The sequence below is a fragment of the Macadamia integrifolia genome, chromosome 10, assembly GCF_013358625.1.
Source record: "Macadamia integrifolia cultivar HAES 741 chromosome 10, SCU_Mint_v3, whole genome shotgun sequence".
NCBI classification, from domain to species: domain Eukaryota; kingdom Viridiplantae; phylum Streptophyta; class Magnoliopsida; order Proteales; family Proteaceae; genus Macadamia; species Macadamia integrifolia.
Genome location: NC_056566.1, coordinates 3,236,093 through 3,263,812, shown reverse-complemented (window position 1 = coordinate 3,263,812; position 27,720 = coordinate 3,236,093). Strand labels below are relative to the sequence as shown.

The following is a 27,720-nucleotide window of genomic DNA, read 5'->3' as shown; positions in this document are numbered from 1 at the left end:
TCTGAAAAATTAATTAAGCAAACAGAATGAAACGCAGGGACAATTCTGTAAATTAGTGATGTCTGGATATGGTTTCCTTCCCTCCGTCACTGCAATTCTTCGTTACCCCTTTTCCCCTTTTCGTATTTCCCAAAGTATATGATGCGAGGGTTTCAATCAACCATTATTTTTTCATTTTTTAGACAGATTCATATAAAAAATTATGTTTGTTCTGATTCAATCGGATCTGTGATCTAAATTCCGAATCTTAATTGTCAAGAATTCGAATTTCCTGCTGAACTCAATTTTTTTCTCGTCTGATGATCGTCTTTCGAGCTTGAGGTAATTTTTTTTTTCTAGTTTCCTTATTTTTTCATTTGCATGCATTCGTTTCTAGGGTTTTACTGGTTCTTGTTTTATTGGGACATTGTGTTGGACGAAATGGTAGCTTTGGAGTGAGGGTTTAGTCCGTTTATTTGATAGTTATGTGATGGAATTGTCTCTGGAGTTGCTTGTTCAGTTGAATTAGGTTCATGAGAAGCAGTTCGTACTAAATATGAATACATTTTGTTTCTTCTTGGTGGCTAAGGATAATACATTGTGCTGTTGAATTTTTCCTCCTTTATCTGTTTATTTGTATTTGTAATAAGAGATTTCATATTCATTTTCCTATGTTTTTGGTTTTGATCTTGACTGCGTCTCAGTTAGGGGGTACGAAAACTCTGTACCTACTAGTTTTCAGTTGTTTTGGAATTGTGTTGTTGTGAAAGCCACTTAACAGTTCGTTTGTTCAGAAGCCACTTAATCCAGTGAGAAGGATCAGTTTGGGTGACAGTAATAGTTATGCTGTTATGCATCAGAATTCTAAACCCATCATAATCTCATTGACAAACTTATTCTTTCACTGCAAGCACACGGAATTTGAGTCGGTGTTTTTGAGTTGTCTTATATTCTGACTGATACCTATACATTAACTAAGTGGCTGAAAGAAATATGAATTACTGTGGTTTTGTATTTTCCTTTGTTGGGTTGGGAGCAGGAGATTGGTATTTGGGGAATATGAGACATCACGCATGCATCTTGTATGTGATGCATCATTCTTATTCCATAATTGATTCTCTTGATTGGTCATCAGCAATGGGTTGCTAATCAGTTCTTCAGAGTATGTGGAGCACATGGTATGTTATAGGATGCTCCAGTCTTGTGCCATTTGTCCTATACCTGATATGACCCAAGTGATCAAACCTTTTATTTTGATACCTGTGAGGTACCAGATTAGGAAGTGTAATGTTACTGGAGTTAGTTAATGACCAGACCATACTGATGGTTACTGAAGTTTGGGAATGATATTGTGGTCTTATTGAATATCCCCTCCTAAAGCAACTCTTATATAATGTCATAAATTTGCTTCCCTGTTACCCTACCACTTTCGGTAGCAATAATCTCCCTTTCGTTGTTCACTGCCATTTCCTCCCTTCTACCTAACTTCAATGGTAGAATAAAAGCCTTTCCATTTGCTATAGTCGAGACCAGCCCACACATTTGTGCCGTCAGACTTATAGCCCACTAAGAATGTCATCTCAGTTTGTCTCTTTAACATTTTGGGCGGTAAACTCATCAGTAATGTATCAAGACACTCATAAGTATTGGCTCATCAACCTTGTTATACCCTGTGTGAGAATATTTATAGTACTTAATTTTAGAGAGATTTTCTGGTCAAATTTACAGAATATTTGTAGAACACAAAGTGCCTGAAGTACTATGAATGGTTTCCTATTTAACACCCAACATTTCATATCCTTGAGAGTCTTTGTTACTAATTTCCTGAGAACTGTATAGATCATAAGCAGGGAGTTGTGGCTCATATACTCATGTTTGCAGTATTTGGGTGACAAATGTTCTCTTCATGTGGTTCTGAATCTGAAATCAGGAGACTCTCCCTGAATTTACCTTGAAAGAGATCGAGACTGTGAATCTGTTGATGTTTCAATCAAATATACCAATGGTTTTGAGTGTGGGTGTTTTGTTGATTGTAGCATCTGAATTCTGCTATATTTTCCATACCTCTATTATTATTTAGAGGCCCGAAGGAGAGGAAAAATACTTTCCAGATGCTAATTGCATACTTGCACTACCCAGCGAAACAATGCAGTGAGATCACCCATCTTTTTTTTTGGGGGGGGGGGCGTTAAAGGTTTTTTGAATCCCACTGTATCGTGCAATATGGTGCGATACAATGTGATACCGTCGATACCTCTCTTAAAACCCCCATGTGTATTTTATCTCAGTTGGGAATTTTGGAGGTCATTTTTTTTTTCCTGGTTTCCTTAGGTTCTGAATCGAGAATGAATCCACATGGGGTTGTCAATTTTTTATTTCTGAAAATAACCGAAGTATTTGGATTGGGGTCAATATTGTGCCTATGTTTGATCGATGGACAACATCATCCTAGTTACTCCTATTCTTAAAAACCCTTTGAGCTATGAGTTTGAACAACCTTGACATTGTTCATGGCATTAGACTCTTACTACATGTTAGAAACCTCATCCTTTATAACGATTTTAATTGAATTTATTTAATTATACATTGTTCTTTGTTTTTGTGTTTATGCATGATACATGTTTTATATTGTTGATTTAATACTATTTTTTGTTCTAGAAGTGTATTTCCATCGTATCTTGACCATTTATGTGTGTTGTGTCTTCCGTATCTTATATGATACGTCTCTCAAAATCACCCGATCAATACGATACGTGATATTGATACTTTAAACATTGCTTGCGCTCGATAATGAATCGACATTATTGTGTTTGGGTTAGGGATTTGCGGTTCTACTCACCAACTTGGAAATCTCTAATTCACTAAGGCCCAGTTTGTTTCATGGAGAAAAGTGGAAAAGGTAAAAAGGGGTGGGATAATTTGGGTCTTTTCCATGAAATCCCAAAAACAGTGGTTGTTTGGACGCCTTTACCATGATACTACTAGACAACTTGAAGCTACCTCCCCTCCCCTCCCCTCCCCTCCCCTCAACAAAATCTTTCCATTTTCTGTAGAACTTTGTGGGAAAAGGAGGGGAAAGTGCAACCAACGTTGCAAAAACTGAGACAACTTGAAGCTACTCATTCACCAGAGAGATTTTTGTGATCGGATGTTTCCGTAGATAGCAATGCTGCAATTGCGGGAGTTGTACTTTGAGAAGGGTTTTTGAGATCGGACGTTTCCGTCGGGCAACTCAATTCACCACTATTACTACTTGAGCTCATGACAAGCTTGCTCTCTCTCTCTCTCCAAGAATTTTTGTCTGGGCTTTGTGGAATTGGTGGCTTGAAGGTTAAAGGAGAGGAGAAATGGGGGATAGAACGAAGCTGATGATGAATGTGTTCAAGGGAGCAAATGTGTTCATGCCTTGGAAGCTCGTTCTGCCTGAAATCTTCGATACTCTTCATGAGGCTCTTGAGCAGAACAATGCCGAGGCTCATCTCCGCCACAATCTGTCGCGAGCCGGTCCTAACGATAAAATCGAAGGCAGTAAAGGTGAAGAAGTCGTCTTATTTATTGGGCTGATTTCTTTGTTGGGGAACATATCTGGATTACTCAATTGGATTCGATAGTAGGAGGTGGCCAATTTCTTTGCCTGCCGAACAATGGATTCCATCATGGACTGAAAAGTATTATCTTCCTATATGTAATCTTCTTGTTGAGGCATTGCAGCAATGATGGGTGGGGCAGAGGAGAATTGCAACAACAATGGATGAGGCGAAGGGGTGTTGTGACGACCTTGTTGTTTCGTCGGTTGTCTCCACAAAGAAGAAGAAAAGAAAGGAAAAACAAAGTAGAAATTTGCTATTTTATTAATGTGGGGCCCTCAACAACAATTTCCCATTTTTCCTTTCCTTTCCTTTCCTTTGCTGTTCCTTCACCCCATTTATAGTGGGCCCACTCCCTTCACTATCCTACCCCTTTTTCTCCAGCATACAAACAAGGCCCAAGTTCTTTGGTTATGTGCTGACTCAATGCATTGATTTTTGGGGTACTTCCTAGGTATGCATGTTAGTGGTTAGTGATTAGTGGTTGGAGATGGGGATCTGTCATATCCACTCTCTTTATTGATGAAGCAAGATGTCAATGTCTTGCTTATCTAATTTATAGTTGATGCAGATTAATCATCAAAAAATGATTATTTTATTAAGAATAAGCCTAGGGTTGGGTTCCATACATGTTGGGCCTTTGATCCCATGTGTTTTGAGTGTAATAGACCACTTGATGGTCTAAAATGGGGCTCTAAGATTGAGTACGAGATTACTAGTTAGTTTCAATTTTTCATGAGTTTCCTTTTTAGTTGGGTTTGATTTGAGTTATATTTGTTTCCTTAGGAGTCAATTTATTAATTAAGTTAAGTCATTAGTAGTTAGTTTCCTTTTTCAACTAGTTTCTAATTTCAGTTCTTAAGAACTATTGTATTAGGAGAATATTTGGTTTCCTTTTTTAGGAACCTTCTATTTTGTAATTCCCTCCCCCATCATCATAAATAAAGAGGAGGCACCTAAAGCTGAGATGATTTTGATAAAAGAATTAATGGCTGCTGCTATTGTCTTCTCCATGAAGATTTGTCTTATGTTGGATCAAGGCTGATGGATTTGGTGTTTGATCCAATTGACTCTCTGCGGTGTGAAGCCCGAGAGGTTCCTTCAACTTATTTCTCTTCTCTTCTATTATATTCAAGGTGTTGTAGAACTGGTCTACTGTTACAGGTACTTAAATCACTTTTCTCTCAATTCTGACCAGCCAATTTGAGATATTAGAAATCTCTGATTTCTTGTCCTGTAGTGGTTTTACTGGAGCAGAACCAGAATCGATTGCCTGAGCAGTCCTACCCTGTTTCTGTAGTGTCTACTGCTGATTTGGGACTGTTAGCATCTTAGTACTACTGCTGGTTCATCCTTTTTTTGATCGATACTGATCTGTTCTAAGTAATACTGGATGTTCAAGTCAATTGCTGCTGGTTTGCCTTATATTTCTGTTGGTCTGATTTTATTGGTTTGTGTTGGTTGGCATCTGGTTGTTCTTTGATCAAAAGTTCCTGCAATTGAGACTTGGTTAGACCCCCTATCATAGTCTACATTACAGTCTATTTATATATTTCATCTTTTGTTTGAGTTGTTTAATTTTGGGTTGTGAGCCCACAACTAGGAAAAGGTATTTCTTAGAATTGATGGGCCCGTTTTTATTTGAAGTTTAGAATTGATTGGCTAGGTCTGAAATAAATCTGCGAGATCTTAAAAATCCTACTGCTTAAGCTCATCAAACCATGGTAAGTAGAAATAACAAGTAATCTCTAACCCCCCACCCCCCCAAAAAAAAAGTAGAAAGAACAAGTAATCAGGGGCTTCTAGAACAATGTAATGTCGTTAGCATCACAAACATTAACTCTCAAAGATCATATTCTTTGCAATCTGTTGACCAGAATTTGCTTTTAATGTGCCTTTGAGCTCCCAGTCTTTCATATATTTCATCTTTTGTTTGAGTTGCTTAATTTTGGGTTGTGGGCCCATAACTAGAAAAAGGTATTTCTTAGAATTGATGGGCCTATTGGAATTTGAAGATTAGAATTGATTGGCTAGGTCTGAAATAAATCTGCGAGATTTTTCGGTTCTAAGACACTCTTCAGGCTATGGCTTTGTACATTTTGTTAGTTCTATGATACATTGATACTAACTTCATGAGTGAGTCGGCCACTAGGATTAAAGTATCGGTATCGGTCGTCGTATTGGTGAGTTAGATTTAAGATACGTATCGGAGGGTATTGTATCGGTATCGGAGATACTTTAAACCTGACTTCATCATTTGAGTCATTTGTGGAACTGATGTTTCTTTCAGTTCTATTTCAATCTTTTCCTTTATATATAAGACAATCGATGGTACTTTATTTATTAATACAGTAGGTTTGTTTTCATATCTCTGTTAACAATTAGTTCACACTCAGAAGGCAGCATTCTTAGCAGATCAGGTGATAATCAAAATAGTTGGGCTTTGATTCCTAAATTTCTGCCATCTTTAATGAAAATATTTTACACTTATTTCAATCCTTTGTTGACCTTTTTAAGGATTAAAGGTTACTTCAGATCTGATGCACAGATTCGTGGCTTAACCCGGCTTGACCAGTCTAGCCAATTAGATTGATGTGAACTGGGTCCCAGTAATGTATGACTAGATTTGACGAACCAAACTAGACCCAAACTGCAGGAAAGTTTGAACCAAAGAACAACCACATAACCTCCACAATAATCCACAGCAGACTAATATTAAACTGATATAACAGAAAAATTCTGAATTTCTGATAGTTGAAATCAACAGTTGTAGGAACACTATAATGAACTAACAGCCAAGGAAATATTGTTGCAATCCACAAAATTAAGAGGCCAAACACTAGGTTACATACTCAACAGATTTCAGCAAAAACAAAATAGAAATCAGAATTCAAATCTGGGCAGAATCCATAATCGGCCAGAACTGAAGAACAGTCCACATTAGCTGAACCAATGGCCTGATTAGCCTAAAAATTGGGTTGAGTCCCCTTCTGAGTAAGACTGACCTTTGACCAGAATTATAAGGCCATCGGATGGCCAGAGCTCCCAAAACAGATAGGCGACACTAGAGAAAACAGAGAACCTCAACCCAGAAATTCGTAGACAGAATAGAGCACTTACCTGACTGGCTGAATGAGATTAAGAACAATAAGAAAACCAGAAAATATGAAGATCCACTCGGACTTCTTGCCGCAGAGTGTTGACTGGATCAAACACCAGTCCCTAGACCTTGATCAGACACAAGGAACAACCATAGAAGCCAGCGGCAGCAGCAACAAGTTAATTTTTGTCAAACAGAAATCGTGGGCTGTAGTGTGCCCTCTTCTTTATTTATAATAATGATGGGGTAGTGTTTACAAAATAGAAACTTAAAAGCTTCTAAATATTGACTTACTAAACTACTAACATGTTGTTACTAAAACTGAAAATCGTAAACAACTGAAATTAGAAACTAACGAGGACTGAAATTAGAAACTAATTTAGAACTTGAAAGTAGGAACTAAATTATGACTAATTAAGTAACTAATATAACCCATTAGTAGCCCAACCGTGGGCTATCTTAGGCCAGATCTGGTCGACCCAGTCAGCCACTTGGGTCGACCCTCTTGTTCCTCCTAGTGTAGACCTTCGGTACTGCATCAACTCTCCCCAGCTTAAAAACATTCGTCTCCGATGAATGGACAAGGGACATGTAGCGCTCATCTAAGTCGGGATCAAGCCTCTTGAAGTCATCAGCATGAATTGAAGTACAATCACTACGGGGACGGCCCTTCTACTTGACAAGAAAACTGTGTTAATTGGTGCCACAACGGGAGGTCTTGTAATTGTCATCCAAGGCGTCTTCAATAACTTCAGAAGTAGGTGGCTTCAGTTGGGGCTGCCTCAAAATTTGTTCTGTGTCTCCATCATCCGAATGGTGCCCAACACAAAGGTGAAGATCAGCCACATTAAACATGTTGCTTATGGTCACATCATTAGGCAACTCAAGCACATAAGCATTGGGTCTTATACGTTTCAGCACCTTATAGGGACCCATCTTCCATGGATGTAGCTTGGTATTGACACCTGTCTGAAACTGTTCAGGATTTACTTGAATAATCACCTTGTCCCCGTGAACTCCACATAACACCGATGACGATCAGCAGAAGCCTTATACACCTCATTGTTCAAGGCAATATGTCATCAGATGTTGGCATGTACCTCAGTAATATGGCGCAAGAACTCATCAACCTCAATACTAACTCGAGCTTGGGGTGGGAGTGACATAAGATCAATAGGTCGCTTAGACTGAACTCCAAGCAATATCTCAAAAGGAGTACGACCCGTTGTCCTATTCACTTAGCTGTTGTAGGCAAATTCTACAATATCAAGAATGGAAGGCCATGTCTTCTCATAATCTCGAACCAAACACCTCAACAAGTTTCCCAAGCTACTACTCACCGCCGCTGTCTGTCCGTCCGTCTGTGGATGAAATGCAGTTGAAAAATTCAGCTTTATATTTGTCTGCAACCACAATGTCTTTCAAAAATAACTCATGAACTTAACATTACGGTCAGACACAATACTAGTTGGCAGCCCATGTAGTCGCACTACCTCTTTGAAGAAGAGCTTTGCAACCTGATAAGCATTAAAAGTCTTACGACAAGGTATGAAATGAGCCATCTTAGAGAAGCGATCCACAACCACCATAATGGAATCATATCGTTGTCTAGTAGGGAGTAGTCTAAGAACAAAATCCATGCTAACATCAAGCCACGGTGTATGAGGAATAGGTAGTGGAGAGTATAAACCTGTGTTCAGTTTTCCTCTTGCCAACTGACATACACGGCATCTCTTGATCACATGATCGACATCCTTTGCAATGCATGGCCAATAATATCGATCCGTCACCTGTGCAAGAGTCTTATCCTTCCTAAAGTGTCCTCCCAATCCTCATCCATGTAATTCCCGTATGATGTGATGACGTATGGAAGAGTTTAGAATACAAAGCCGTGCCAAAGAATAAGTACCCATCATGACTGGAGTACTTTAGGTGTTGTCCACCCTATTGCAACTCTATAAAGACAGTGCTGAAATCAGGATCAGATGTGTACTCACCCCGTATCTGATCGATGTTAATAACATGTGCTGAAAAAGTGTTAAGTGTGAGCACTTTCCGGCTAAGTGCATCAACCACTGTGTTCTCTTTTCTCGCCTTGTACTTCATAGAAAATATAAACTCTTGCAAGTAAGCTACCCATTTGGCATGTCTGTGGCTAATTGACTTCTGTGAGTGAAGGTGCTTCAAGGCCTCATGATCAATGTATAAAATGAACTCCTTACCAATAAGGTAGTGTCTCCAATGGCGTAGCACTTGGACGACTGCATATAACTCCAGATCTTATGTCAAATAGCGCTTCTTGGTCTCATTCAGTTTCTTGCTATAGAAAGCGATGGGGTGTCCTCCTTGCATTAACACTCCTCCTAGCCCAACATGTGAAGCATCTGTGGTTACCTCAAATACTCTGTCAAAATGTGGTAGGTTTAGAATGGGTGCCTCTATCATCTTCCTCTTCACAAGAGCATAGGCTTTGGTCGCTATTGTTGTCCATTCAAATTTTCCCTTACTTGCCTTTATACATTTAGTGATGTGTGCTATAACTGCACTGAAATTTCGAACAAATCTCCTGTAGAAGGAAGCCAAACCATGGAAGCTACGGACTTCTGTTTGTGTCTTAGGTATAGGCCAATCAGTGATGCTCTTGATCTTCTCCGGATCAGCTTCAACCCTCTTTGATGACACTATAAATCCAAGGAATACAACCTTGGGCAGCATAAAGGAACACTTCTTGAGATTGATGTATAACTTCTCTGCACGGAGTACTCTCAAGACTTGCCTCAAGTGATCCAAATGCTCTTATTGGTTCTTATTGTATATCAAAGTATCATCAAAGTAAACAACCAAAAAGCGACCAATGAAAGGATGAAGTACCTGTGTCATAACTCGCATGAAGGTGCTAGGTGCATTCGTCAGACCGAAAGGCATGACTTTCTACTCATATAAGCCATCCTTAGTCTTAAAGGCGGTCTTCCACTCATCTCTAGAACAGATGCGAATCTGATGATAGCCACTCAGATCTAATTTGGAAAATACCTTTGCCCCAGACAGCATATCCAACATATCATCTAGTCGTGGTATAGGGAACCTATACTTGACTGTTATCTTGTTGATAACACGACTGTCCACACACATATGCCAAGAACCATCCTTCTTTGGTGTGAGTAAAGCTGGTACTGCACAAGGACTTAAACTCTCCTCAATGAAGCCCTTCTGTAATAACCCATCCACTTGCCGTTTCAGCTCGGCATGTTCAGTAGGGCTAAGTTTGTAAGCGGGAAGGTTGGGTAAAACCGAACCGGGTACCAAATCAATAGCATGCTGTATGTCTCGCATGAAAGGTAGCTCATTTAGGAGATCATTAGGGACTAAGTCAGAAAAATCAGATAGGAGCTCTCTGATAGGTGCACTATGCATTACCTTAGGTTGGGGAGTGACTTCCTGAGTAACAAGAGCCATAACCATTCCAGTCTCATGACTTATGCGTACGAGCTGCTTGCGGGGAATAGTTAGCAACTTCTTTGTGGGTATAGCTACTACCTTCTTCTCAATGTCAATATCTTTCTGATTTGATCTTAGGGATCTCCGTCGCCGTATTTCAGCCGGCACATTTACCGGGTAGAAAGTAGTAGGAACACCCTTCCACATGAAGGTACACTGATTTTTCTTCCCTCCAACCATGGCATCGTTGTCATACATCCAGAGATGACCAAGCAATACATCTGTGAGTTTCATTGCATCACATCACACCAAACTTTCTCTTCATATTGGTAAAGTTTCAGAGGGACTGAGCACTTCTTGTTCATCTCCAAGGTATTGTCATTCAGTAAGGATACCTTATAAGGTTGATGATGTGGCTCAGATTTCAAGGTTGTTTTGTTCACAAAGGCTTCAGAGACAACGTTGACACAACTGCCACTAACAATAATAAACTGACAAGTATGCTCACCTGACTTCATATGGCTATAGAATATGCAGTTACGTCGCCATTCCTCTCCTTTGATTTCTGCCACCAAAATGCACGTAACAATATGTATTCCATGGGTGCCATCCTCATTAGGGTCTTCCATGTCATAGTCATATCCGCCATCATCATCATCATCATCATCATCTAAAGGGTAGGGTAAAAGAGCTGACTCATCTTCCTCACTGTAGTCTTCAACCGGATGCAGTTGCACGATGGACTTAGAAAGAAAAAATATCTTTTGATTTGATTTTCTATTGTTTTAGAAATAATTTCTTTTTAAATTAGCTAGCTTCTAATTTTAGAATAGTTTCCTTTCAAGTAGTTTCCATTAATTGTTTGATTTTTTTCCTTTATATTGGACATGTTAATGATGGAGAAGTTCAGTTTTAGATTTTGAAGAATAGAAATTTGAAGGTTTTTTTTTCTTGGTTTTGAAACCATGGCTGCCGATTCTCTCTATCTTCCCCTTTTTTTCTTTCTTTGATATTCTTCTTTCTTCCTCTCTATTAGTCTGATTTTTTCTCTTCTCATCTGCTTCTTTTCCCCTGTTTTCTTTTCCTTCTATTATTCTTCTTCTTTTCTGGTTTGCTTGTTCTTTTTTCTGGTTCAGTCCGGGCGGTACTGGCAGCCAGTGAAGGAGTTTGAACTCCTTCGTTTCTGCAGCTATCAACCTGAAATTTGGGGCATAAGTGCTTCCCCTTGAGGCGATTTAAACCTAGCTTCCATTCCAAGCTTTTGCGAGTAAGCGGATATAACATCTGAAAACCAGAACTCAGATTTGAGTCCTCCGGCAGGTTCAGGTCGCAGGATCCTCCCCGAGGCTGTAGCTTCTCCTTTTGAACTGATATTGGTTGTAATCAAGAGCAATTTGAGTTCCGATCCCTCTCCCAAAGTTTCGGTTTGATTGGATTACAATTGAGAGAGCTCTGCCGATCGAAGCCAGCAAGAGGTTTCGTTTCTAATGTCTTGTTCTCTAACGTTACCTAAGGTTGAAGATGATGATTCCTTTATTTACACTCTTTTAACCTATTTTCTTTAAAATCCCAGAATAAAGTCCTTATGCTTAATTTTCAGTTCTAAAACTACTTAGCTGCCATCTAATTACTTTTAAAGCCCTGTTTGTTTCTGAAATTACAAGAATACCCCCTAACCATTAAATTTGAGATTTTTAGTCATTTTTGGGGCCCTAAGAGATCCGATTTCAGTCATTGGAATCTGGATCCGCATCACAACCTTAGCTTCTGCATTAACCCTCTGTTTATGTGGGCAAGACTTAGCAAAATGTCCTACCTTTTCGCAATGAAAGCACTGTACCTTATTACTACCTATCATGGGTGCCTTTCCTTTGTGATAAGCCCGTGGAGGAAAAGTGGACCTTAGGGGTGCTGAGCTACTAGGTTTAGTGGCTGGAAAATTTTTCTTGACCTTCCCCGCTTGAAAACCAAACCTTCTACCTGACTGTGCTATAAGTTCCTTTGCTCGTTGCCAGTCGTAGGGCATTGTCAAAGCAATCCCTCATTGAGTACACATCAACCACACCAATCCCCCTGTTGATTTCAGCCCGCAATCCCAGTCGAAACCGAGATAATAGTTGCCTCTCATTCTCCCTTATGCCTATGCGAGAATAAAATGCATCAAACCTGTTCATGCACTCTGCAACAGTCATAGTCCCTTGATGAAGAGAATTCAGCTGGCCTTGTATACGAGCTCTGAAGTTGTGTGGCAAGTATTTGTCAGATAGTTCAAGCTTCATTTCCTCCCAAGTGGTAGGCTTTCTACCACGGTCTTCCAATTCTTGCTCATAAGTCCACCAATCACGAGCAACCTCAACTAGCTTAGCACGAGCTAGTTTCATCTTCCGTTCCTCAGGTAAGTCATAATAGTCAAAATAGTCATCCAAAACCACTACCCAATCATAGAACAGTTGGGGGTCATGTCTCCCATCAAACTCCTTCAAGTCAAGCTTAACCTTATGTGAGTCTCTGGAGTACCTCTGTTGTACAAGACGTTCAGTCTCAAAGTATCCCCTTATGTGTTCGTCAAAAGTAGGTTGCTCTACAGGAACCCTCTGTGGTGGTCTCAGATTAGGGACAGCCCGGACAGGTCTCCTGTTGGCCAACTGAGCAGTTACATTTAATGGGGCTTCTACCTCAGGTGGTGTATGAGAAGCACGGGTATGTTGTTGTGATTGGGTCTCCATAGCCAACAACCTTACATTCAGTTCATTCCGCAAAACTTGTTGTTCAACCTTCATCTCAGTTCTCATATTCTGTAGCATCTCCATAAGAGAAACTAGGATGGGGGTGTTATTTTCAGTCATGCTCTGATACCACTTAATGTAAGACTAGATTTGACAAACCAAACTAGACCCAAACTGCAGGAAAGTTTAAACCAAAGAACAACCACATAACCTCCACAATAATCCACAGTAGACTAATATTAAACTCATAGTTTTTAAGGCGCTGGTAAGGCGACGCCTTAGCAGCGCCTTGGCGCTGATGCGGTCTAGAGATGGTAAGGCAGTGCTCCGCCTTATGTGAAGTGCCGCCTTATGGGGTTTTTTTTTTTTTTTTTAAACACATTTTAAAATTACTTGATGAAGATTCCAAATATAGATTTTTTATTGGTAGGTGTATGGTTTTGTTAACACTTGAGATGTATGGGATCAACTTTACTCCATCAAAAATAACCAAAACAAACAAAACAAAAACACGATTCACAAACAAGGGTTTGGATTTTGTCAAGGGTTTTAAGAAAGGGCTTTGAGAAGGAATCAAGGAACAAGGAAGAACCATTGATCCAGGCCACCATTTTGCTCTGGCAGCATTGAACTTCATTCTTCTTTGACGGGAGTAGAAATATAGTGGATGACCTTAGGACTTAGGCACTCATTTTGGCATCATAGAGGTAAGTATAATAAATACTTGTATTTTTTATGTCTTCTTTTCTTTATATTTATAATTTTGTTTTATAATTATGTATTTATATTATATGTTAATATGTTATGATGATTAATGAATGAAGATGAACTTAGTTTATTCACTTTATTGATTTGTTTTCATTGGTATGAATATGAACCTTTAATATTTATTTAACATATGAGTAATAGGATTCAACTAGGATTTGAGCCAAATAGATTGGTTTTATAAAAAAATTACACATAAACGCTTTAGTCGATAAGGCGATGCTTTATGCCCGCCTTATCACTAAGGCGCTCTGAAAGACCCTCAAACGCCTCCATCGCCTTACCGCCTTAAAAACTATGATTAAACTGATATGACAGAGTAAAATTCTGATAGTTGAAATCAATAGAGTAAAATTCTTCAGTTCTTCAATCTGGTAGAATCCATAATCGGCCAGAACTGAAGAACAGTCTACATCAGCATAAACCAGTGGTCCGATTGGCCTAAAAATTGGATTGAACCCCCTTCTGAATAGGACTAACCTTCGATCAAAATTAGAAGGCCATCGGATGGCCAGAACTTCCAAACTAGGCCGATAGTAGATGAAACAGAGAATCTTAACCCAGAAATTCTGCAGACAGATTAGAGCACTTACTTGACTGGCTGAATGAGATTAGAAACAATAAGAAAACTAGAAATATGAAGATCCACTTGGACTTCTCGTCACAGAGTGTCGATTGGATCAAACACCGGTCCCTAGGCCATAATCAAACACAAGGAGCAGCCATAGAAGCCAGCGGCAGCAGTAAAAAGAAATTTTTGTCAAATATAAATCGTGGGCTATAGCGTGCCTTCCTCTTTATTTATACTAATGATGGGGTATTGTTTACAAAGTAGAAACTTAAAAGCTTCTAAATATTGACTTATTAAACTACTAACATGTAGTTACTAAAACTGGAAATTGTAAACAACTGAAATTAGAAACTGACAAGGGCTGAAATTAGAAACTAGTTTAGGACTTGAAAATAGAAGTTAAATTATGACTAATTAAGCAACTAATATAACCCCATCAGTAGCCCAACCATGGTATCTTGGACCAGATCTGGTCGACCCAGCAACTATATAACCTAGTGTTGGCTTCTTACTTTGGTGGTTTGCGACAGTAGTCCTTGGCTGTTAGTTCATTACATTATTCCTGAATTGTTGGTTTTCATCTATCAGAATTCTACTCTGTTATATCAGTTTATTACTGGTCTACTGTGGACTGTTGTGGAGATTATTTGGTTGTTCTTTGGTTTAAACTTTCCTGCAGTTTGGGTCTAGTTTGACTTGTCAAATCTAGTCCTACATTAAGTGGTATCAGAGCATAGCTAAGAACAACACCCTTACCCTAGTTTCTCTTATGGAGATGCTACAGAATGAGAACTGAGATGAAGGCTGAACAACAATCTTTGCGGACTGAACTGAATGTGAGGTTTCCTATGGAGACCCAATCACAACATACCCGTGATTCTCATACACCACCTGAGGTGGAAGTCCCATTGAATATAACTGCTCAGTTGGCTAATAGGGGATTTGTCCCTATTCTGAGACCACCACAGAAGGTTCTTGTAGAACAACCTACGTTTGAAGAACACATAAGGGGATACTTTGAGACTGAAAGTACTATACAACAGAGGTACTCTAGAGACTCATAGAAGGTTAAGGTTGACTTAAAGGAGTTTGATGGGAGACATGACCCTCAACTGTTCTTTGATTGGGTAGTGGCTTTGGATGACTATTTTGACTATTATGACTTACCTGAGGAACGAAAGATGAAACTAGCTCGTGCTAAGCTAGTTGAGGCTGCTCGTGAATTGGTGGAGGATTTATGAACGAGAGTTGGAAGATCGTGGTAGAGAGCTTACCACTTGGGTGGAGATGAAGCTTGAGCTATCTGACAAATACTTGCCACGCAACTTCAGAGCTCGCATACAAGACTAGCTAAATTCTCTTTGTCAAGGGACTATGACTGTTGCAGAGTATATGAACAAGTTTGATGCACTTTATTCTTGCAGAGGCATTAGGGATAATGAAAGGAAACTATTATCTCGGTTTCGACTGGGATTACGAGCTAAAATCAACAGGGGGATTGGTGTTGTTGATGTGTACTTAGTGAGGGATTGCTTTGACAAGGCCCTACGAGCAGAGGAGCTAATAGCACAATCAGGTAGAAGGTTTGGTTTTCAAGCTGGGGAGGTAAAGAAAAATTTTTCAGCCACTAAACCTAGTAGCTCAGTACTCCCGAAGTCCACTTTTCCTCCACGAGTTGATCACAAAGGAAAGTCACCCATGATAGGTAGTAATAAGGTACAGTGCTTCCATTGCCAAGAGGTAGGACACTTTGTTAAGTCTTGCCCACATAAGCAGAGGGTTAATGCAGTAGCTGAGGTGGAAGACTTCAATGAGGAAGATGAGTCAGCTCTTTACCCCTACCCTTTAGATAATGAAGATGGTGGATATGATTATGACATAGAAGACCCTAATGAGGATGGCACTCATGGAATACATATTGTTACTCGCATTTTGGTGGCTAAAACCAAAGGAGAGGATTGGCGACGTAACTGCATATTAGCATACTTGTCAGATTATCATTGATAGTGGCAGTTGTGTCAACCTTGTCTCTGAAGCCTTTATGACGATAGCAACCTTGAAATCTGACCACATCCTCAACCTTATAAGGTATCCCTGCTGAATGGCAATACCTTGGAGGTGAACAAGAGGTGCTCAGTTCCTCTGAAACTTTACCGTTATGAAGAGAAAGTTTGGTATGATGTGATTCCAATGAAACTCACAGATGTATTGCTTGGTCGTCCCTGAATGGATGACAATGATGCCATGGTTGGAGGGAAGAAAAATCTGTGTACCTTCATGTGAAAGGGTGTTCTTACAACTTTCTACCCGGTAAATGTGCCAGCTGAAATACGGCAACGGAGATACTTAAGATCAAATCAGAAGGATATTGACATTGAGAAGAAGGTAGTAGCTATACCCACAATGGAGTTGCTAGCTATTCCCTGCAAGCAGTTCTTACACACAAGTCATGAGAGTGGAATGGTTATGGCTGTTGTTACTCAGGAAGTCACTCTCCAACCTGAGGTAACGCATAGTGCACCTATCAGAGAGCTCTTATCTGATTTTTCTGACTTAGTCCCTAATGATCTCCTGGATGAGTTACCTCCTATGCGAGACATACAACATGCTATTGATTTGGTACCCGGTTTGGTTTTTCCCAACTTTCCCGCTTACAAACTTAGCCCTACTGAACATGCCGAGCTAAAACGGAAAGTGGATGGGTTATTACAGAAGGGCTTCATTGAGGAGAGTTTAAGTCCTTGTGCAGTACCAGTTTTATTCACACCAAAGAAGGATGGTTTTTAGCATATGTGTGTGGACAGTCGTGTTATCAACAAGATAACAGTCAAGTATAGGTTCCCTATACCACAACTAGATGGTATGTTGGATATGCTGTTCGGGGCAAAGGTTTTTTTCAAATTAGATATGAGGAGTGGTTATCATCAGATTCGCATCCGTTCTGGAGATGAGTGGAAGACCGCCTTTAAGACCAAGGATGGCTTATATGAGTAGAAAGTCATGCCTTTCGTCTGACGAATGCGCCTTGCACCTTCATGCGAGTTATGACACAGGTACTTCATCCTCCCATTTGTCGCTTTTTGGTTGTTTACTTTGATGATATTTTGATATACAGTAAGAACCAAGAAGAGCATTTGGATCACTTGAGGCAAGTCTTGAGAGTACTCCGTGTAGAGAAGTTATACATCAATCTCAAGAAGTGTTCCTTTATGCTGCCCAAGGTTGTATTCCTTGGATTTATAGTGTCATCAAAAGGGGTTGAAGTTGATCTGGAGAAGATCAAGAGCATCACTGATTGGCCTATACCTAAGACACTAACAAAAGTTCGTAGCTTCCATGGTTTGGCTTCCTTCTACAGGAGATTTATCCGGAATTTCTGTGCACCCATCACTGAATGTATGAAGGCAAGTTAGGGGAAGTTTGAATGGACAGCAGCAGCGATCAAAGCCTTTGCTCTTGTGAAGAGGAAATGACAGAGGCACCCATTCTACGCCTACCAGATTTTGATAGAGTATTCGAGGTAGCCACAGATGCTTCACATGTTGGGCTTAGACGAATGTTAATGCAAAGAGGGCATCCCATCGCTTTCTATAGCGAGAAACTGAATGAGGCCAAGAAGCGCTATTCAACATATGATCTGGAGTTATATATAGTTGTCCAAGTGCTACGCCATTGGAGACACTACTTCATTGGTAAGGAGTTCATTTTATACACTGATCATGAGGCCTTGAAGCACCTTCACTCACAGAAGTTGTTTAGCCACAAGCATGCCAAATGGGTAGCTTACTTGCAGGAGTTGTATTTGCTATGAAGTACAAGGCGAGAATAGAGAACACAGTGGCTGATGCACTTAACGGGAAAGTGCTCGCATTTAACACTTTTTTAGCACATGTTATTAACATTGATCAGATACGGGGTGAGTACTTATCTGATCCTGATATCAACACTGTCTTTGCGGAGTTGCAACAGGGTGGACGATGCCTAAAGTACTCCATTCATGATGTGTACTTATTCCTTGGCTCACGGCTTTGTATTCCAAACTCTTCCCTACGCCATCACATCATACAAGAGTTACATGGAGGAGAATTGGGAGGACACTTTAGGAAGGATAAGACTCTTGCACAGGTGACGGATCGATATTATTGGCCATGCATTGCAAAGGATGTCGATCATGTGATTAAGAGATGTTGTGTATGTTAGTTGGCAAAAGGGGGAAAACAGAACACAGGTTTAGCATGCATTTTGTTTTTGGACTACCCCTACTAGAGAACGATATAATTCCATTATAGTGGTTGTGGATCGCTTCTCTAAGATGTCTCATTTCATATCTTGTCATAAGATTTTTGATGCTTGTCAGGTTGCAAAGCTTTTCTTCAAGGAGGTAGTGCGACTACATGGGCTGCCAACTAGTATTGTGTCTGACCGTGATGTTAGGTTCTTAAGTTATTTTTGGAAGACATTTTGGTTGAAGACAAATACAAAGCTAAATTTTTCAATTGTATTTCATCCACAAACGGATGGACAGACAGAGGTGGTGAACCGTAGCTTGGGAAACTTGTTGAGGTGTTTGGTTTGAGATTATGAGAAGGCATGGCCTTCCATTCTTGATATTGTAGAATTTGTCTACAACAGCTCAGTGAATAGGCCAACTGGTTGTATTCCTTTTGAGATATTGCTTGGAGTTCAGCCTAAGCGACCTATTGATCTTATGTTACTCCCACCCCAAGCTCGAGTTAGTATTGAGGCTGATGAGTTCTTGCATCATATTATTGAGGTGCATACCAACGTTCGACGACGTATTGCCTTGAACAATGAGGTGTTTAAGGCTTCTGTTGATTGTCATCAGCGTATTGTGGAGTTCAAACCTGGGGGCATGGTGATGATTCGAGTAAATCTTGAACGGTTTTAGACGGGTGTCAATACCAAGCTCCATCCACGGAAGATGGGTCCTTATAAGGTGCTGAAACGTAGAGGACCTAATGCTTATGTGCTTGAGTTGCCTGATGATGTGACCATAAGCAACGTTTTTAATGTGGCTGATCTTCACCTTTATGTTGGGCACCATTCGGATGATGGAGACACGGAACAAATGTTAAGGCTGCCCCAACTGAAGCCACCTACTTCTGAAGTTATTGAAGACGTCTTGGATAATAATTACAAGACCTCCTGCCGTGGCACCGGTTATCACACTTTTCTTGTCAAGTGGAAGGGCCGTCCCCGTAGTGATTGTACTTGGGTTCATGCTGATGACTTCAAGAGGCTTGATCCCGATTTATATGAGCGCTACATGTCCCTTGTCCGTTCGTCGGAGACGAATGTTTTCAAGCCGGGGAGAGTTGATGCAGTTTCGAAGGTCTAACCAAGAGGAACAAGAGGGTCGACCCAAGTAGTTGACTGGGTTGACCAGATCTGGTCCAAGATAGCACACAGTTGGGCTACTGATGGGGTTATATTAGTTACTTAATTAGTCATAATTTAGTTTCTATTTTCAAGTCCTAAATTAGTTTCTAATTTCAGTTGTTTACAATTTCCAGTTTTAGTAACTACATGTTAGTAGTTTAGGAAGTCAATATTTAGAAGCTTTTAAATTTCTACTTTGTAAACAATACCCCATCATTATTATAAATAAAGAGGAGGGCACACTATAGCCCACGATTTATATTTTGACAAAAATTTCTTGTTGCTGCTGCCACTGGCTTCTATGGCTGCTCCTTGTGTTTGATCAAGGTCTAGGGACTAGTGTTTGATCCAGTCGACACTCTACGGCGAGAAGTCCAAGTGGATCTTCATATTTCTGATTTTCTTATTCTTTCTTATCTCAGTCAGGTAAGTGCTCTAATCTGTCTGGAGAATTTCTGGGTTAAGAGTCTCTGTTTCATCTACTGTCGGCCTAGCTGTTTTGGAAGTTCTGGTCATCCGATGGCCTTCTAATTTTGATCGAAGGTTAGTCCTATTCAGAAGGGGGTTCGATCCAATTTTTAGGACAATCAGACCACTGGTTCATGCTGATGTGGACTGTTCTTCAGTTCTGGCCGATTATGAATTATGCCCAGATTTGAATTCTGATTTCTGTTTTGTTTTGTTGAAGTCTGTTGACTATATAACCTAGTGTTGGCTTCTTACTTTGGTGGTTTGCGACAGTAGTCCTTGGCTGTTAGTTCATTACATTATTCTTGAACTGTTGATTTTCATCTATTAGAATTCTACTCTGTTATATCAGTTTATTACTAGTCTGCTGTGGACTGTTGTGGAGATTATTTGGTTGTTCTTTGGTTTAAGCTTTCCTGCAGTTTGGGTCTAGTTTGACTTGTCAAATCTAGTCCTACATCAAAGGGTGACATTAACACGACTCATTGCCCAAACAACTCAGCTGGTTCAGAAATCAGGTACATCTCCATATCTGGTTTCAGTACTACCGCCAGGCTTGGTTTGCAGAGAAATTATCAGTTTGTTATTTTAAGATTTGAAGTTGTCGTTGATCGATCTTAAGAGGGATTGGTGTTATGAGCTTATGCCAAAAATCCTACCTTGAAAGGTGCTTAACTTTGAGAGTTCTATAGCCTGCAACTGAGCCTTGTTCTTCTGCTGGTTGTTGGTTCAAAGGTTGAAGACAACCTCATTGAGGGTTGTTGAAAACCCTTCTTTTGTTCTGTCCTTTAATACTCCTGCACTTTATTTCTTATTCTCTTTTGTCCTTTTATTTTGGTTTGTTCCTTACCGTTAATAAATTCTAACATCCTTCATATCCTTCTCTACCAAGTAGCACCTTAAGATATCTGGTTAGTTACCGGATTGCTTACAACCCCCGTGCAAACTTGGAGTTATTTACAGGATTGCCATTATTTATCAAATTTTAGCTATTGTACGCTTGAGTTGTGGGTCCATGGCGAACCCAAACAGGGTTTTCAAACCCCAGGATTGCAACAAATTTGTATAAGAGCAAACCTGGCTGATGGATCCAACCCTCTTGCAGAGAATTTCAAAGAGACTCAATGACAATGCAAGGAATTCCAAAATCAATTGCTGGTCACATTTGATCGTATGTACTCTTCCTTCAACAAATTGATCTCAGTCGTTCAGCAATGGATGGAAGAGCCAGAAGATGAGCCATAGATGATGGGGGACAAGATGGCACAGCTGATGGGAATTCATGCAGATTCGTGGCTGAACCAGCTTGACCAGTCTGGCCATCCAGGCCAAGATTCGTGGTTGAACCAGATCCCCTCCCCCTGGGGGATCGTTCTTCTTCATTCGCTTGGTTCTCCTTTGTTTCCCTTCTTTTTTCTGTTCTGTTGCCCTGATGTAAGGCTAGATCAAATAGGACCTAACCCCAGGAAGGATCTGAACATCTGGGCTGAAATAGTATAAAATTGAGAACTCACACATCGGGGCTTGGATGAGCCTGAAATTTTGGCTGAAGATGGCCAATAATGTTCCCAAACTATCCTCCAAATTTGGCTTGAACCGAATAAGTAGGGGTACGAAACCAATCACGATCACAGATACCACAGACAGGAAAAATAGGGTTTGGAGAGTTCAATATGGAGAAAACTAGTAGACGGCAGACCTGACCACCAATGGGCACCAAGGCTGGTCGAGTGCTTATTTTATGGGGACGAACAAGTCCTCAAAAGGCTTGGTTGAATGGCCAACAGATCTGAGAGATCTGGTTGTCGACCAAGGGAGAGAAATCCTTGCAACGGCTTGGATCGAATTATGTATTTCGGGGATGATCTTCAATCTTCAATATATGATTGTCTTTAAGGCTTCTTCAATATATGATTGTCTTTAAGGCTTCAAGTAGGCTTGATTTGGTCACTCAATCACTCAATAACAAAGGTAAAACAGAAAATAAAGAAAGGGAAGAGTGAGAAAAGATTGTAGAAGAAGGGGGAGGGTAGGGGAATGGCTATCTCAGCCTGGGTCTCTCACCCCTAACTCTCTCAGTTGATGAACTACACCTGTCTCATGCTGAATAATTGCAAGCAAGCAACTTTGTTTAATTAGTCCATCTGCCTATTACAATCGATGGGGGCCTTTTATATAGGGCTACACAAAACTGATTACAAATTAGGAAACACTGAAAATAGAAACCAACTCCTAAGACTTGGAGACTAAGAGACAAATAAATATAGAACCAAATAAACTCTTAACTTTTCTAATAAATAAAAGGAAGCAAATAGGAAACTAACGTCTACTAACAATAAAACTAACTTGCTTCCTAAGAAAAGACTAAAAAGGAAACAAAATCCTTACCAAGTATGCAGAAATCGATGGAATGCTAGCTGGTTCTTCTAGAGTCTTCTTCCTTACATATCTGATAGGATGGCTGTATTCTTCTAGAAAGGACCATATGGGGCACCAGCTGTGTTCACAGTTAATGTTCACGTGAACAGTACTTCCTGTTCACTCTCTTCTTCCTCATGCTTTGATCTACATCATGCCTTGTCCAGGTCATTATATGTGATGAATAGAGAGTGCCCTCGATCTTTCTCGTTTCTTGTTCTTTGGGTTTCATAGTAACGCTAGACTCTTGCCCCCAACAACTCAACTGGTGGAGAGAATCAAACGCATCTCCAGATCTGGTTTCAGTTCTACTGCCAGGCTTGGTTTGCAGAGAAATTTTCAGTTTATTGCCTGAAATTTGGGAGCCTTTGCTGATTGATCGTAAGAGGGATAGGTGTTATGAACTTATGCTTAAACTCCTTGATGCAGTAGGGCGAAGGAATTTTTAGTTACCTTTTTATGTTTGATTTACTTCTTTATTTAAAATAGTTTGGGAGTCAAGTTTTATGTGATTTGGATTCTATATTTGTTTCAGTTTTAGAATAGGAAAGTAGGTTATTTCCAAGTCTTTAAATAGAGTTTTGTACCCAAAGATGGGACTGGATTTTTGAAGAATGGATGGATGTTTGCCTGATTAAACTATGGCTGCTGTGAGGCTTGCGTAGCCCTCCCTCCTTTTATCTTCTTCTTCTTCTTTTGAATTCTTCCTTATTTTCCTGCTGTACTTTCCCTTTATCTGGAACTACTCTGTTTATGGTGACAGTTGCAGCCCTACGCAAGCTAATCGATCTCCTTTGTGGTTGACCTGCTCAGGCTGAGGCTTTGGTCGAAGGCTTTCCTCGCTTGGGCGACCCTAGCCCTCACTTCTCACCGCTAACAACTCGACCTGTTGAAATATTCAACCTATTTCCACATCTGAAACCCTAACTACTGACAGTTTCAGTTGCAGGAGCCTTCCCTAGCCTCATATCTGCCTTCCTGGTATGATTAATGCTTGCATCTGATAGGGACATGAGTTACAAACTTGCTCTTCCAATTTCAGCCTGGTTGGGTGTTTGATAGTTGAATTTCATCACCTGGATCTGAGAGACATCCACCGCTGGTTCGATTTCAGGTTGATGAAGAAACCCTCTTCTTCTTAGTTGTTGATAAAGACATAATTTCTGGTATTTTCATAAAAGCCCTCTTGTTCATTGAATACTTATATTTCATCTACTCTTCAGTTAATTTACAGACCACTTTTCCAAACTAAAATTACTGTTTATCCCAGACTCTTTTAATCCTTTTCACAAGGGTTCTAATTGTGCTGAGAATTTACCAGATTGCCTCTCAACCATAAATTTGAGCTATCTATCACACTTGTGGGCCCATTAGCGATCCGATTCCCGTTTTGGAACCCGGATCTGCATCACTCCTACCTTGAAAGGTACTTAAGTGAGAGTTCTATTGCCTGCAACTGAGCCTTGTTCTTCCGCTCATTGTTGGTTCGAAGGTTGAAGACAACCCCATCAAGGGTTGTTTAAGAAAGGTTCTTTCCTTTGGTACCCCTGCCCTGTATCTCTTATCCTCTTTTGTCCTTTTCTTTTGGTTTGTTCCAATTTTACCCACACTTAGGAAGTACTAATTCCCTTCATATCCTTGTCTACCAAGTAGCACCATAAGAAATCTGGTTAGTTACCAGATTGCGACTACCCCTTGCAAACTTGGGAGTTATTACAGTATTGCCATTATTTATTAACTTTTTGGCTATTGTACAGTTGGGGGTGGGCCCATAGAGAACCCAAACAGTGTTCTCAAACCCTGGGATCACACCAGGATCTTTTTGCTTGTTTAACTTACAAATAGCTAGCCTTCCATGATTTTTCTATTGCATTTTGGGGGTTTGAGTAGTTCTTTATTGAAGATGAATTGTTTTATGTTTTAATTTTTTATTTTTGTTTGATCATTTCTGGAGAAGAGATGTCATTACTTTTCTTCAAATCCCTTTTAATAGGAAGGTTGTCCTATTCTTGTAAAAGAATGCTGTAAATTGTCTCAGTTTGTCCGTTAAATGTTGATAATTTTCTCATCTGACTTTCTTTTTTGTGGAACATCTTGTTGACTGTTGATTAATGCTGCATCAGTAAATATTTCAATGTGATTTTAGGTGCTTGAGATTGATGATCTCAGATTACATTTTTAATAGCATATCTTCCCTTTTATTTTTTGTTTCATCTGGTTTGTGATACATATTTTTGTGACTGCTCATTTATATGGTTTTCCTTAATGGGTAGTGTAGTCTCTCTCTTCGTTCATAGATGAATCTCTGGAAATCCTATGCCAAAAAAAGAATTCTTGTGCATAATGCTAGTACCCCATCTACAATATTTCCTTTTATTTCCACATGGATCAATCAATGTTTATGGCATTACTCTTCTATTTGGCTTTGATTTGTCTGTGTTAGTAGTTAATGGATTTTTTCTCCCTAATTCTTTTTGTTCCCTCCTGGTGCAGCATCTGTACATCATTCATAAAAAGAGACTCCCTGGAAAATTGTAGGTGCTTCAAACATCAATAAATGCCTTCCGGGATCATGATTGCCATAACACCCACACAATTTATTTGTTGAAAGTTTCTCAGTGGGATTTATGCGTTTGCAATACCAAGGATACCTACATTTGGGGAGCATAAATTTTCCGCGGATGGTATGAGCAGAAGCTTTTGTATCACCAAATAACTGTATCGTTTCATATTGGTGGATTTATGGCCAACAATTCTCTAGTTCTGGCCGACAATTCTCTAGTTTTGGCTGACAATTCTCTACTTCTGGCTGACAATTCTCTAGTTGCAAATTCTCTAGTTGCGACTGATAATTCCTTGGTTATTGGACAAGAATTCCCTGATGTTGAAACTTGCAGAAGAACTTTAAAAGAGATTGCTATTGCTTTGCATTTTGATCTTCGAATAGTAAAATCGGATCGAAGTCGGTTTATTGCCAAGTGCTCGAAGGAAGGATGTCCATGGCGTGTCCATGTGGCTAAGTGTCCAGGTGTTTCAACCTTTACAATTAGAACCTTACATGGAGAGCACACTTGTGAAGGAGTTCGCAACCTTCACCATCAGCAGGCATCAGTAGGTTGGGTTGCCAGATCTGTAGAGGCACGGCTTCGAGATAATCCACAATACAAACCAAAGGAAATATTGCATGACATACGTGAACAGCATGGAGTTGCTGTGTCTTATATGCAAGCTTGGCGTGGGAAGGAACGTAGCATGGCTGCGGTTCATGGAACTTTTGAAGAAGGATATCGCCTACTTCCTGCATACTGTGAGCAAATCAGAAAGACAAACCCAGGAAGTATTGCATCAGTATTTGCCACTGGGCAGGAAAACTGCTTCCAGCGCCTCTTTGTTTCCTATCGTGCATCAATCTATGGCTTTATTAATGCATGTAGGCCACTTTTGGAGCTTGACAGAGCACATTTGAAAGGAAAATACCTGGGAACTTTATTTTGTGCTTCTGCTGTTGATGCTGATGATGCATTATTTCCATTGGCATTTGCTATTGTTGATATGGAGAGTGATGAGAATTGGATGTGGTTCTTGTCTGAGTTGCGGAAGCTTCTTGGAGTAAACACAGAGAACATGCCCAGACTTACAATATTGTCTGACAGATCAAAAGGCATCGTAGAAGCTGTGGAGACGCATTTTCCAAGTGCTTTCCATGGGTTTTGTCTGCGTTATGTTAGTGAAAATTTCCGTGATGAATTTAAGAACACAAAGTTGGTGAACATATTCTGGAACGCTGTTTATGCCTTGACAGCTGTTGAATTTGAAGCCAAAATCACTGAGATGGTAGAGATTTCACGGGATGTCTTGCAATGGTTTCAGCGCTTCCCACCTCGCCTTTGGGCTGTAGCATATTTTGAGGGTGTGCGATATGGCCACTTTACCTTGGGTATCACAGAGTTGTTGTACAACTGGGCACTTGAGGGTCATGAACTCCCTATTGTGCAAATGATGGAGTTTATTCGTCATCAGCTGACATCTTGGTTTGATGATCATCGTAACAGGAGCGTAGGGTGGACTTCAGTTTTAGTGCCTTCTGCTGAGAAGCGCATTCACGAAGCGATTGCAGATGCTCGTTGCTATCAGGTGCTTCGTGCAAATGAGGTCGAGTTCGAGATTGTGTCAACTGAGCGGACAAACATTGTGGACATACGCAGCCGCCACTGTTCATGTCGCCGCTGGCAGATCTATGGTTTACCTTGTGCACATGCTGTTGCTGCACTGATCTCTTGTGGGCAAAATGCCCATGTATTCGTAGAGCATTGTTTTACAGTGACCAGCTATCGTGACGCCTATTCACAGATGATTAATCCAATTCCAGATAAAAGCCAATGGAGAGAGCCTGGTGAAGGAGCAGATGGTGGAGGTGCTAAAGCTGATATCACAATACGCCCTCCTAAGACTCGTCGACCACCTGGCCGGCCCAAAAAGAAAGTGCTCCGTATAGAGAGTTTTAAGCGCCCAAAGAGGATTGTTCAATGTGGTCGTTGTCATATGTTAGGACATTCTCAAAAGAAATGCACAATGCAAGTTTGATATTATATTTGAAATTAGCTTTAGGTGAGTCTATTTATTATCTTTAATGTCAAATAGAAGTAATGGTGTGCCCCTGTAATTTTAGTGGTATTTTATTTATTTTATCATAATTAAAGTGTTTATTCCCCCATTAGGCAATTTCCATCTCTACTCCGTCTTTCTTCTGGTGTTCTCAGATCCATTACCTCCAGGAGTTTCGTGGTTCTGAACCAGAGACGTAATGTAAATCTTGGGTGATCAAGTATCAACCACATTCAGTAATATCAAGATATGATGATATTTTAAGAAACTGTACTCACACAGTTATATCGCAGTGGAATGGGCACATCTGTACTATTGAAACCGAATGGTCAAGAATCATATGACCATAAGCCCCACCTTTCATGTGTGTGTGCGAGGTTTAGGAGGCAAGAACTATTTAGTCATAGTTAGTAAATTCACGTATAATACGTGGATTTTTGTCGTATCCGAACGTTTAAATTAAAAAGTCATAATTTGGCATATCAATCCAAAAAATTCATATTATATGTGTATTCTATAAGTACACATATTATACATGTTTTAACCGTGTATAATACGTTTTATTTTTACCAATACGTTTAATTTGGAAAAAGAAAAACTCAACCCCAAAAGTCAAAATGACACTTCTCCCTTTCTGTAGGTTTTTTAATTTTGAGAAAAATG

At 40.0% G+C, this 27,720-nt stretch overlaps 1 protein-coding gene across 4 annotated transcripts; it reads left to right on the top strand.

Moving 5' to 3' along the window:
• Window positions 1-9: 9 nt before the first annotated feature.
• LOC122091531 lies at window positions 10-27,174 on the top strand. Of its 4 annotated transcripts, none has more exons than XM_042661541.1 (2): window positions 10-321; window positions 24,946-27,174. In XM_042661541.1, the coding sequence occupies exon 2, from the start codon at window positions 25,195-25,197 to the stop codon at window positions 27,034-27,036; it is 1,842 nt and encodes a 613-aa protein (XP_042517475.1). In that variant the 5' UTR covers window positions 10-321; window positions 24,946-25,194; the 3' UTR covers window positions 27,037-27,174. The 4 variants fall into 4 exon arrangements, with proteins under 4 accessions (XP_042517475.1, XP_042517478.1, XP_042517476.1 ...); XM_042661544.1 differs by lacking the exon at window positions 10-321 and adding an exon at window positions 22,628-22,833; XM_042661542.1 differs by lacking the exon at window positions 10-321 and adding an exon at window positions 22,628-22,846.
• Window positions 27,175-27,720: the final 546 nt, after the last annotated feature.

Excerpts from the sequence above, each read along its gene's own strand:
- LOC122091531 (XM_042661541.1), top strand. The coding sequence starts at position 25,195 with ATGGCCAACAATTCTCTAGTTCTGGCCGACAATTCTCTAGTTTTGGCT.